Source organism: Lepidothrix coronata, unplaced genomic scaffold, assembly GCF_001604755.1.
Source record: "Lepidothrix coronata isolate B3197 unplaced genomic scaffold, Lepidothrix_coronata-1.0 Scaffold30, whole genome shotgun sequence".
Taxonomy (NCBI): Eukaryota; Metazoa; Chordata; class Aves; order Passeriformes; family Pipridae; genus Lepidothrix; species Lepidothrix coronata.
In genome coordinates this window covers 4549039-4562269 of record NW_016690210.1, presented here as the reverse complement: position 1 = coordinate 4562269, position 13231 = coordinate 4549039, and the positions used below count along the sequence as shown (strand labels likewise).

At 37.0% G+C, this 13231-nt stretch overlaps 2 protein-coding genes across 2 annotated transcripts in view; one reads left to right on the top strand and one right to left on the bottom strand.

Annotated features, from left to right (window-relative positions):
- The window catches only part of CASK (calcium/calmodulin dependent serine protein kinase), a 202930-nt gene that overhangs the window by 99229 nt on the left and 90470 nt on the right, over positions 1 to 13231 (bottom strand). The window contains exons 4-5 of the mRNA XM_017810874.1: positions 10270 to 10347; positions 8985 to 9057 (exon numbers count right to left, since the gene is read on the bottom strand). Coding sequence (XP_017666363.1) covers positions 8985 to 9057; positions 10270 to 10347 — 151 coding nt within the window. The remainder of the gene's footprint in view (positions 1 to 8984; positions 9058 to 10269; positions 10348 to 13231) is intronic.
- On the top strand, positions 564 to 4025 carry GPR82 (G protein-coupled receptor 82). Its single transcript, XM_017810954.1, has 2 exons — positions 564 to 1762; positions 2910 to 4025. Exon 2 carries the CDS (start codon positions 2943 to 2945, stop codon positions 3984 to 3986), a length of 1044 nt encoding a protein of 347 aa, XP_017666443.1. The 5' UTR covers positions 564 to 1762; positions 2910 to 2942; the 3' UTR covers positions 3987 to 4025.

Genomic DNA, 13231 nt, shown 5'->3' with positions numbered 1-13231 from the left:
TCCTTCTGAAGGGCTGTGCAGCCCTCTGGGGTATCGGCCACTCCTCCAGCTTTGTGTCACCAACAAACTTGCTGAGGAGGCACCTCCCACTTCATCCGTCATTGATAAGTTAAACAGTCCTGGGCCCAGTATTGAACCTTGGGGGACACCACGAGTGACAGGCCTCCAACTACACCCTTTGCCACTGATTAAAAACCTCTGGCATCTGCTGTTCTGCCAGTTCTAAATCCACCACTGTTCACTCATCCAGTCCACACCTCCTCAGTTTGCCTGTGAGGATGTTGTGAGAGACAGTGTCAAAGCCTTATAAATACCACAGGCAACAGTCAATAACCAACCAAATAACAATAATAACAACAATTAAAAACCCCTGCTTATGAGAATGGTTCACACCACTCGTAGCAAAATTTCAGCATATGTGTTCTTGTAACTAAACCTCAATGGAACATCACAATAACAAGGACTTCTAAGACTATGTAAGAGACTATTAAACATTTAATAAATACAAGACCCTTTCTGTTAGAGCAAACTTTAATATACATTCAAACATGGAGAAAAACCCAAAAGGTATAATTAAATCTAACAAGACAAAGACTTAAAGTACATGCAAACTAATTACAGCATTACAACCTAATTACTAATACTCTACAGCAAGTAAATTTAATTGTAAATGAATTCAGCTACGCATTCTAAATAGGAAGCCAGCATACATGTCCATCATTTTAGTAAAAAAATTAATAAGACTGAACAATAAAATTGATAATAGACCACTGAGGTGAATTCTTACAGTGTATGTTTCAACATAAAGCAAAACTAGCAAAACAAGAACCTTACAGTATAAAAACTTCTGCAATTTTGGTATCTCTTCTGTTCTCTTAAGAAATTTATTTATAGCTGTTGAAAAGCTATACAACCACAGATGCATCAGACAGAAGAAAATTCACAGGTCTCAACTTTTGCAGACCTAAACAGAGTTTGACTGATTTGTGATCAAACCCATCATCCTGTGGAGGAAGGAAACGGTCCTGTGTACATTTCTGGATGATTTGTATAAAACATTGTATTTTTTGGACAATGAGTCTGTTTTCCCTGACGGATGCCTAGGATGCGTCAGCTGAAAATTGCTTCCCCACAATCCATCTCCTGACTAGACAGGAGAGATGTACTCCTGTCACTCATTTGGTCACTCATGTCTGGACATACACTGACACAATAATATTGTATGTGGGCTTCAGGAACAGATAGTCAGCTTTGTGGTAGCTCCTGGCACTGAAAAACTGTTAAATGTCATTGAAAAGACAAGTTTTCACACATAAAATAGCAACTTCTTTTTTTTTTATTCACATTGGAAAGTGGGCAGTCCTAAAGAGAACCCCTCCAGCCCCCAAAAAGAGGAAAGCACTATATAAGGATTGCAAGATGTTTCTGGGCCTTACCTACATGACCCCAAAGGACTGTTACAATCACTCTTCCACACTATCTCATTTTTTGTCATTTCCCTAATGGAGCTGATCCTGACCTAATTTTTAAGTTTTTTGTACAGACAATATCATCTTGTCTGAACTTTAAATGCCCAGCTGCTTTCTGACATTGTGAAAGAAAAGTGCACACTCTGCAAACCTACTTATGTCAGAGAGATATTGTTCTTAACTGTACTTTCCAGATTCAAGTGTCACCATTTTCATTGCAGCAGTGGAGACAGAACAGCCATCAGACAGAAATATTTCCTCTCAGCAAAGGAAGGTGCCTGCAGCTTGCACAGGTAAGCTTCAAACTACTACTTTGTTTTACCTGACAAAATTTGGTCACTGACACAAAAATTATCATTAGACTTTTAAATGAGTACATTCAGCAATTGTTTCATGAATTTAACTTGTCATAAACATTTTGGTTCAACAAGACATGAACTCAGTGCATACTAAACTGCAACAGCTAGGAAAGTTAATTTTTTAATTTAAGTTTAATTTGCAAGTTGTCAAACACTGCCTACAGCAGAGTTTTAAACTCAGCATCTCAGCTTTTTATCATACCTACACAGAATCCTCTTTAGCATCTGAGTTCATTTGCTTACAGCTGTCTACAAAAAATTATTATCTGTCTTTAAGTTTGAAATCTCTTAATTTGTTCTATATGATTTTACATGAAACAAAAGCTAACTAGGATACACTGCACTAAAATGTATGTATGCATACAAAAGTATAAGCTCTCCAGTACAGGTTAGTAAGTTGAAATACCAGTTTTTATACACAGTCATTGTATAGAGCTTTGATTTCTTATTTTCAGTTTGAAAATTGAGAAAAGATTGAAAACTGATCTTGGAAAAAATAAATATATTGCAGTTTTGGACAACCATTTTATATGTTTACAAATATAGACTAAATGTATATCTAATATTGGAGCTTTGATAAAACAAGATTAGATACAGACTTGAGCACAAAATAAATGCATTTAGCCAGATTCCTACATCATACTGACTCTAATTTGTACTTAAATGGAGGTACTGGACGCTCCTCTGCATTTCTGCAAAGTAATACTTTGCATTTAATTTGCTTATGTAAACTTTAAATGGTTTGAAATGGTTTCCAAATTAGGTTACAGATGTTCCGGCAGGCTGAGAAATAAACTAAGATTGCAGAAGTTATTGCCAGACCCTAGCCCGAACCTTCAGTTCCTAATTTATTTTGTTAGATTCTATGCACATAAAATCTTAGAGGTTTTCTTCACAAAATCTCAGTGGAAGATAACACTCAAACTGTAACCTCATGCAAACTCAAGATGGTAACAGCATCAAACAGCTGTTAGGAACACTGAAAAGAAGGGGAGAAACAGAAACAGCTGAGATATGAGCAAGGAATAAAAGAGATGTTAAATGAACATTACAGAAGAATAATTTTTTAATTGTTTTTCAGCTCTGATCATTCATTCAAGATATACTGGTATAAATGAACAATTCAACATGTTTTCTTCAGCCATCATCAGCTACCACTGTAGCTCTACCTGTCATCTACTCCTGCCTATTCCCTGCTGGAAGCTTTGGAAACATTCTTGCTGCCTGGATATTTTTAAGGAAAGCACCTACAAGGAGAACACAATACATTTACCTGGCAAACCTCGTGACTGCAAATCTGTTTGTATGCAGCACAATGCCCTTCCTGGCTGCCTACTTTGCAGGAGGGAAGCGCTGGAGCTACGAGTCCTTGGAATGCCGGATAGCACATCACCTCGGGACTCTGGTCATGCACGTCTGCATGTATGTGACCATTATCATCCTGTGCTCAATTGCTCTGAGCCAGTATGCAACGCTGAGGAAGAACTGTGACACACAGTACTCCCAAGCAGTTAACGAAAACTTCTCCAGATGTTTGCTTCAAGCGTTCCGTCAGCCAAAATTTGCTAAATATTTGTGCATCGGTATATGGCTTACTGTGCTCTGCATAACAGTAACAGCTATAACATATGATGTCCAAGCAAAGGCTTTGGAATACTTTCCCAGCTGCTACAACATCCAGGTAGAAGCTAGTGAATTTACTGCAATGATTGCAGGTTCTGTTGCCACTGCATGTTTTTTTGTGTCTTTTATGACAGTTCTGCGGTCGTACTATTCTCTTACCAGACATCTGAATAACATTCAAAAAAATAGCTGTATCGGAGAAAAACATCTAATTTACAGTAAAGTGAAAAGAAACATTCTTGTCATCCAGATGATATTAACTGTCTGCTTTCTTCCGTATCATATTTTTAGGCCTCTTTTTTACATACTGCTCAGACATAATGACTGCCCAAGGTTAAACTACTTAGTGGAAATTAAAAATTTCCTTACTTGCCTTGCTGCTGCTAAAAGCAGTTTAGATCCAGTTATAACCCTTCTGTTAGATAAAACATTTAAGAAAAGTCTTTATGGCCTGTTTACAAAATCCACACCAGAACACCAAAAACGTGACGTTGATATTTTCACTGAAATGGGAAGGAATATGGAAAGATTTTAGTAACTGTAACTATCAACAAACTGATTTTAACTACCTATGGCCATGTTTTGATATGAAGTGGTAAATATTCAAATAAAATAACAACATTGTATTTTTTCAAATCATCTTGCTTGCTACATCAATATTAGCCATAATAAATTCAATGTGTATATCCAAATGAATCCAAGCAATCTGTACAGTGAACTGTGTAATACCCATCCATTCATGAAATGCAAAAGATATTTTATGTTTCACCCATGGACAGCGTTTTTACCTAAAAGATCAAGGAAGAAGGCAGAAACTAGGCTGAAGTTGAGGACCCAGTTCTTGCCCATCATCAAAAAAAGCCCCAGGTTTTGGACACAGGTTTCCTTTACAAAAAAGGCTGAACAAAGCACAGACATTTGCCTTGGAATGGCTGAACCACAACTGATGGCCAAGTAACTACAGCAAGACTGAATAGAGCAGTGTAAGTCCTCCACAGATGCTCAGTGCCACTGACAAGACTGGTTTTAGATCAGCAGCTGCAAGTCTGGGTGAGCAAATATGTTCACTACCAAAGCACCCCTATAATTTGCACAGATACAAACTCAGAATCCAAAACTTCTGTCCTTTCTTAATTACATTTTATAGGGAATATAGCTGCACTTGTTAGGATACCTCAGCACGTGGCTGACTTGTTTCTCTTAAGATAGAGTTGTTGATGGCAGCATAGGCTGAAATCATTCTTTCTCCAACCCTTCTAGTAACAACCACTTGCTCCCCAGCACTTACCAAAAAGACAAGAAAATGAACAAAACTTTGGGAACTACTAATCAAATATAACATTGTGATAGACTCTCAGCAAGATCTCACTCCAACATTTCTACGTAGTGCCAAAAAATGATACATGCCTTGCTTTTTTCCTATGTACTGTGTTCAAGATTATGTCTCCTTTAAATTTTTTAATTGCATCAAAGTTTTTCTTGTTTGAAATGGTGGAAAAGCTTTTGTGCAGTACAGGCAATTCGAGAAACTACAAATTGAGTACTACATTGGTCTAGCATTGGAGAGAATAGTTCATGGAGGAAAAATCCCAGAAAACTTGAAAGGCCTGAGGGAGAGACAGAAAAATACTACAGCATAACACAGCTGATGTGGCAAACTTCTTGCATTGCTTAGACATCCTGTGGCCAAATCAGAAGTTAGAAGATGACTTGTCAATTGCATAGTAATTTAAAAAAAAAAAATTCATTTCCATTGCAGTGAACACAAAATCCTAAGGCAAATATGCACAGCACACACTTTGCAAAGCAGTTTAAAGGCTCCAAGTGCCTGTCTACTTTTTGGTTAACCCATTCCAATGTGCTGCATGGGTAGCCAGCTCATCAATCAGAAGACACACATTTTCTGACTGTCTGAGCAAATGACTGAAACATATAAACCTACTGACCAGAAAGCATTAAATGTTGAGCTCTAAGAAAGGCCAAGCAGCATAAATATAATTCTCAGCAAAACCGCTTCTGATCACCCAGCAAACAGCTAAAGGTACACTAGGAAAAGGGCTGGACAAAACAGAGGGACTCTGAGACAGGAAGCAGAGGACTAGACATAAAGAGGAAGAAAAGTGTACTGCCTGAATAAGCACTGAGAAAAGGTACTGAAAGCTTTATTCTTGGAGTGTCTTAACTTCTGCACTGAATGAGGAAGAGCTCCTCAGAAAAAACATGGTCAGGTAGGACACTTCAGTTCCACCCCGTTAGTCATTTTGCAGTCTTAATAACTTTTAAACAATTTAATATGTAAGAAAATCCTCACCAAGAAGTTTCTACTGGATCTCAAGGATCTAATAACTTCTTGAAAATACAGAAGAAGTATCAGTCATTACTGAATGTTCCCAGAAAGCATAAAAGAAGTTCAAAGTGAAAAGAGTAGAAGGAAAGCAACATGCAACAGATTTCTTGTTTTGCATATTCAAAGATTGGAAAGAGAAGATGGTCTTACAGAACAGCTTCTATTCTGGTAATTTTTTTACGTAGTTGAATATAGAGTTATAAACACATAAATACATGTCCACTAGTTTTATTCATTTCCCAGACATGCCTAAAAGCAGAAGTGTAAGAGTGTTAAACTACTGGCAAGATCTGAAGCGCTGAACTACAGGCAGTTCAGGCAATGAAAGACAGAAGTGGTAACTGAGTGTGCTCTCAGAATTCATATGGTTAATTGAGTTCTGTGCAGTGCAAAAATCAACATTCAAATCTATGAACAGATCAAGTCTCAAGTCACCCAGACCAACTCAGATTTGTATATGACACATAGGACAGTGCATAAGGTTTAGTCCTATTCCCTGGAAAAAGTGTTTTTACTCCCAGTCACAGAAATATTGAACTGAATCTTAATAGCAGAAAAGGCAGAATTCATGTATTTTGTTTAAGCAGTTTCATCTATTTACATGGCCACGCTGCAAACAAGCATTCATACCTACCAAGATAACCTACAATAAAAATTTTGGATGTCTGCATTTCGCTGACAAGCTTGCCCCAACTCCAGTTGCACACCAATCAATTTGCTAATCAGAAACACACAGAAACACTCAAACTATGTGGAAATAATGGCATCAAGTTGGAGTATTTGGAATGAATTAAGGAGAAAATCCCAGCAACTAAAGCTCTTGATGTGATTAAATTACTCCTGTATCAGTTTTACTAAAAGGTATCTTTATAACAAGATCTGCAACTGTGGAAAATGCTACCTAAACATCCCAATATAGGCTAACAGAAGATTGCAAAACCTCTTGATGTTTCACTGATAAAAACCATTCCACTGCAGTTATTGCAAAAATGAACAAGCGACAAATGAGACTCAAACCATAGCAAGAGTTTTACAGGAAAAGACAAACATCTCATTTCAGACCAACATTACTCTCCTTTCCCTTTTGTTGTTCTCTTACATAAAGATTATTCTGTTCACAAACTGCTGAGCAATAACATTCTGTATTGGAAAAAAACTCCCTTTCAATGCTGCTGCTGCTTTTGGTAGCCATCATTTGGGTATTTCTGACACAGCAAGGTGACTACAGGTCATCTTGTGAAAGCTTTCATGTTTTGATTCTGTCACCAGAGGTGAATCTGAAGCATATGGGAGTTTGTCACAGGCTGCACAGGGCTCCAGAAGCTTTGGTACCTCTTGTCATTTGGAGAAGTCAGGTGAAGTTTCTGGCACAAGAATACAGCAAACTGAAGTACTCCTGTCTAGCTCTACCAAATCAGTCAAGGAGCTAAGTGAGCACAAAAGTGGTTAAAAGACACCTAATCCTCGCATGGGTTATAAGGTGCAAATTTTCCTGTGCATCAGATGATGATCAAATATTCTGCAGTTCAAAATAACACTCACAGAAAGCTTAAAAGGAAAAAAAAAAAGTAGTATGACTTTATCAACATTACAGATTTTATAAATGCACTTTCATCCATTCAGGTATTTTGGAAACTGGTCATTTAGTCTACTTCCTTTCAAAACACTGCCTACAGTGACATCTAGAGCTGGGATACTGCAGTCAGCTTAATGTGTTCTGCACCCAAACCCTGTAGTTCTGCACTGCTTTTGCCAACATGAAACACTGTTGGTTTACACTGCTTTACACTGACACATTTTTTCTAATCTAATTGAACAGAGTTATTTCTAAGGATAGTATCTCAAAAAACTCTGTGATTCTGAGGTTTTCAGAATCTAAAATAAATTCCCACTTTACACACAGTGAAATGGGCCTCCCTCAGAGGGCCTTGAAACTGAAATTTGTTTTTGTTCAATCACATGGTCCAACAAAACCAAGTGGAGCTTTCAGAAAGACACAGCAACAAAAAGATGTTCATTCAGAAATTCTTATGTGCTGTCAAAAATGAACAATTAAAAGAATTCAAAACCTTCAAGACAGAACATGATGAGACATTCTACCATGAATTACGAGGCCATCCTTTGAATTTGACATAAGAAATTACTTTTAAAATACCAAACTTTAAAAGACTAAAAAGCCAATTATGCAATAATTTTCTTGATTCTAGAAGCAAAGGAGTAAGAGGCTGGGAAAGTCTGCGATGTCTGGGTACACAAGAACAAATGACTCCTTAAATGAAAATCATCAGCCCAGTGTCTGTACTCTCTTCCCTCACAGACCACCTGGAGGAGTTTGAATCTTCTCTTACCCGCTAAAGCCCAAGATTCACTTCTCAAACTGCACCATCAGAGCTTGTTAGAATTTTCATTATTTCCTACAGTGTTTGGCTCACTTTGAATAAAACCAAGCTCTCAGAAAAGTGGGAATAACTATTAACCATATATTAACTATAAGTAATAACATTAACAAAGAAATTGTATATTCAAATTGAAGACTGTCAAACACACTTCAGTTAAAACTCCCAATTACTTACATTAAAATATTTTGGGATAAACTACTTCCATAAATATTGACAGAAATAGTCCAAAATTCACCAGATCAAAAAGAGAGTGTACATATGCTGTTGTAAAACACTGCATTTCTCCTCACAAACTTGTTTATATTAGAGAAGTTTTCATGATAATAAATGTTTAAGACTGGCTGCAAAAAGTAGATAATACTACCAATATTGTAGCATTTAAGCATGTGCATCTCTCTGAAATCTAAGTGTGGATGAGGACTGTCATTATACTGTCAAATTGATGCCCTTGAACTACCAATTCCAGTTTAATTTATGCAATTAATTTATATACACATTTTCCTAACAAGACAAAAATGCAAGCAGATTTCATTTGAATATTCAAAAACTAGAAATTAAACTGACTTTCAAAGCAAGTTGTAATCAAATGCATGTGTAATTTGTGAGTACAGATCTCCTAAATGTTCTATATTGATGAAATTAGAGATCTTTAATCTTACATGAGACAATAAGAGTAAAGATTCACTCAGCAAATAGAGATTCCTGTCTTTCTCTAAATTACAGAAATTGAAATTCAGTAGTTGACACTACTGTGGTGAAGAAAAAAAGAGTAATTAAACCCCCTTACCTTCACATCCCTGTGAATTATATTATTATCATGACAGTAACGTAGAGCTTCCAATATCTGCCTCATGTAATGACTGAAAAAAACAAACACGTTATGCATGACAAACCTGCAGGAAAAACTACCATAAACATGTAACAAACTAAGTTTTAAGAGTCTAATTATATAAAACTAATCAAACCAACTTAACCTCAAATATACAGGGTTCTGTAGAATGAATTTGTGTTTATAATAGTGAATAATACAAGCTAAAGTTTGAGAATTATTCTGATTGAAGCCAAGGAAAATTAGAAAAGAAAAATCTGTATTTTTGTAAGGTTTCAAATGATCAATAATTCTGCTTCAAATAACAAGGAAGTCAGGACAGTCCATTTTTTTAATAACAAAACACAGAAAGGAAATGAGTGGACCAAGACCTTGGCTTTCTTGGTGCAGATTGGAGACTGACTTTCTCCCCTGTGTCCAAAGGACATCCTAGGAGATCACTGACCACAGTAGAGTCAAGAAAGCCAAGAGCATCCTATGCTGCATCAGACAGAGCATTACTGCGGGCTCAGGGAGGCAACCCTTGTCCTCTGGAGGCTCCAGCTGGTTAAAGGGAAGGTTTTTCTCTAGGAACATAACTATGCACTGCAATCAAGTTGCTCAGAGAGGCTGTGGTGTCTCCATCCTTGAAAGTATTCTAGGACCCACTGGACAAAGTCTTGAGCAACATGATTCAAATGCCAAGCTGACCCTGCCTTGAGATGGAGGTTGACATAAAGACCTCTTGATGTCTCTTCCAATCTGGTTTCTACAGCGCTAAAAAATCTGCAGTGTGGAGAAAAGTAAAAAAAATAACCTCATGGGCTTTGAGGTCAACAGCTGTGCAACTAGGACACTGGTTTTTATTATCCTTCTGCAGTTTTATAGACTCTCTCATACTGTTTCAAAAGTTGAAGTGACCATAAATAAAGTGATACATAAGCCAGAAAAAGAAAAGACAACTCCATCTAGCAAGACCAGTAAAATTCACACCTGTCAGGCAAGGCACCTAATGGCATCACGAGAGGTCCAAAAAAGGCAAAGACAGACAATCAAGTATTGGATGTGAAATACTGTTTTACTCAATAATCTCATTCAAATATATAACTGGTAAATGACAAAATGCTAATTATTGTCATAAACATCTAGAGTGTGGAAACAGGATTACTTACAGTAGTCTGACTTTTAGCTAACAGATTGTACAACAGTATATTCCGTTCTTTTCTATTTATCCTGCGGGATTAATTAAAATTATAATACATACCTGGCTACAGCCTCGCTGTAGACAAATCCAGCATCTGCTCTCTTCACAATTTCAAAACACAGGTCTGCTCCATCCATACTGCAGGTAAAAAGAGGGAAATATGCTTAAGATAGATAACTATAATCAATTACATAAAAATGCTCCAAAAGATCTATTTGCTCCATTTACATAAATCTTACATAAAATACTCTGGATACATGTACAGTGCATTGCACCCTAAAAGAGCATTTAATAGGTAATCTAATAGAAAATGGCTTGGCACAGGTTAACCATTTTATGTCCCTGACGTCATATAACAATTCTGTCAAAACACCGGCAATACCAAACCATCTCTTTTATTGCTAAACTGCTCATTGAGCAAGGTGTGCAAGACAGCAGGGAGTCAATGCTCTGCACAAGAAGGTTCTGCAAGTTAACAGTCAACGTCTGATATTTGGTTAAGTGTGTTTGTATAAGAACTACCAGTGTAATTCTATAATAATGACTGTAGTAACAAAAAAATCTTACTCAAATTGAATTTTAAATGAAGGCTTTAAGAAATACTCTAGAAATGTAGTGCAGCCTTTCCAGTTGGCATTTTCTTGTAAGGATAATTAAGCAGCCAAGATGAGATTTTACACCTCACAGCCTCACTGAAGTCACCTGAGAACAGTGACAGCCCACATACTGTATCACTAGCTCTTGATACCTTTTCCCTGTTCTCCCTAATTGTCTGTAGTCTTTCTGATCTAATTTCCCACAATAGGTAGTATTACACTTTAGATGCAGGTATATATTCATAGATCTTAGGCTGAAATTAGACTGCCACTTCTCAAAAACTAAAGCAGTGTGGAGTGGCAGAACTGTCCTCCTTTTCCCTCTCCTGTAAGTGACCTAAGGCAGATTGATATCTAGAAATATTCACAGCTTGATGGGGCAAGGAGAGAGAGAGTAACAAGAGTTAACAGGAACAATAAAAATAACATAATTCACATTTAACAAGGCACTTCCAAAAATATTGATTGTAACATGTCATTTTCAGCCTTCACACCTCTTCTTTTTCCTCTCCATAAAGACTCAAGGGGAAGAAAAAAAAAAAGGAGAATTTGTAAGGTGTCTAGAAAGCCAACATTACCAGGCTGCTTCATTAAGTTAACCAGAATGTCAGCATCAATCACTTTTGCTGTGTTACATACCTGCAATAATAAACTTCTTAGGGAGTCACAAGTCATGTGTAGAAGCTTTAATTCCCAAATAAATCCAAAAGGTATCCCCATACAAAATACACTATCATGTGGATAGAGCACTGACAACTGTAAGAGAGACCGGTGACCAAAAGAAATGCACATCGAGAAGTGCAAAGAAACCCACATTGCCAAACCATGAATGCTCTTCACTGCATCAATATATTCCTCTGTAGGTTTTTTTTCCCCAGTGGTTCTTCTGTCTTGCTCAATTTCCTACAGTTTGTCTGTGTACAGGGCTGAACATCCCCCAGAGAATACGCTGTGCTGCACTGCACATGGCCCTGCACAGCAGCCGTGGGGTCAGGCTCAGGGAGAGCAGCATAAACCTGGATTTCACTGGAAAAATCTCTCATGTCAATCACTCTTCCAACGTTTGCTCGCACTGTAGAACATACAAGATGCCTGATCAACTACCAAAAGTGAGATGTCATTCTCATGAAACAGCAGAACCCTTTAGAAAACTAATTGCACTCCGACTTATTATAAACTATGTATAAATAAAGGTCCAGAGGCACTTAAGGTTTTTAGCAGCATCAACAATTGCTGAGACACTGAAGTAAGTGTCATCCCTTTAAACAAGGTATTCATAATCAGAACAGTTTTTAACATGTATTTCTACTTCCCACTTACACATACCAGCATTTTTCATTTGAATTTTCTAGCAGTGTATGGCAGTTTTAATTTTTTTTTGCAAATATGTTTGAAATTTTTATTCCACTAAGATGACTTCTGTTGGCCTCCAAAGCACAAATATGCAGCAGGTGTATTTTAATCTCTGACTTCAACTGACCACTCTTTCAAATAAAACCTTTTTTTAAGAGTACATTTTTTTTAATGTATAAAGAGGGTTTGCATCACCCCATGTGATACAATACATTCAATACATGATATTGAATTTTACCTGAAAAATCAAAAACCTTTTGTCTAGCTGAGGCTGCAGAAAGCAAGAGTCAACCTCAGTCATAAGAAACCCCAGAAAAATCAGTGCACTAACAGACTAAAAACTCAGCAACACCTCAACCACTTACAAGATGACTCTGCAGAAACTGAAAGGTTTGTGTGATACAAGAGCATTTAAGTTTTGGGAGACTGATGTAATGAAAGTTCAGGAAGTCTCAAGGGTTTGTAAGTATCAGCATAAGCACGTGAAAACCATCAAAAAAAAAAAAAGATAAGTTAAAATCCACTGAAATAAACAAAAAAAAGCTATATCCATGCTGAAGACTTATGTGGATGATGCAAAAAAAGTTGGGAAAAATCACTACATTGATAACCTGAGAGAAACTCCTGACACCAGTAGAGGGCACTCACGGTAGGTATATGAACTGATATATATATATATATATATATAAAAAGAAAAATAAACATACATACATACATATATATATATATATATAAACCCCCCAAACATACCACCTCACACAAACGTTTGGGTATTAGTATGAACTATGTCCCCCAATTAACCCATATTCTACTATTGATTCCTCCATATTTTTAGCAGAACTGTGCCTGGATCTCTGCCCTTTGGATAAATGTCTCTTTCCACAGCTCTCTCAGTGCTGCTGTTCATCTTGAAAATCTTTCTACTCTTCTGCACAATGCTGAGGATAAGTTACACACTGCCCAGAAAATTTACTCCTGAATCATGTTCAGTGCAGAAATCTGCTGTGACAATAATAGTGACTGAAGAACAGACATTATATTCCAGAAGAGATTTATGTTTTCATACTGGGGTA

Coding starts and splice junctions, on each gene's coding strand:
- GPR82 (XM_017810954.1), top strand. CDS start 2,943: ATGAACAATTCAACATGTTTTCTTCAGCCATCATCAGCTACCACTGTA.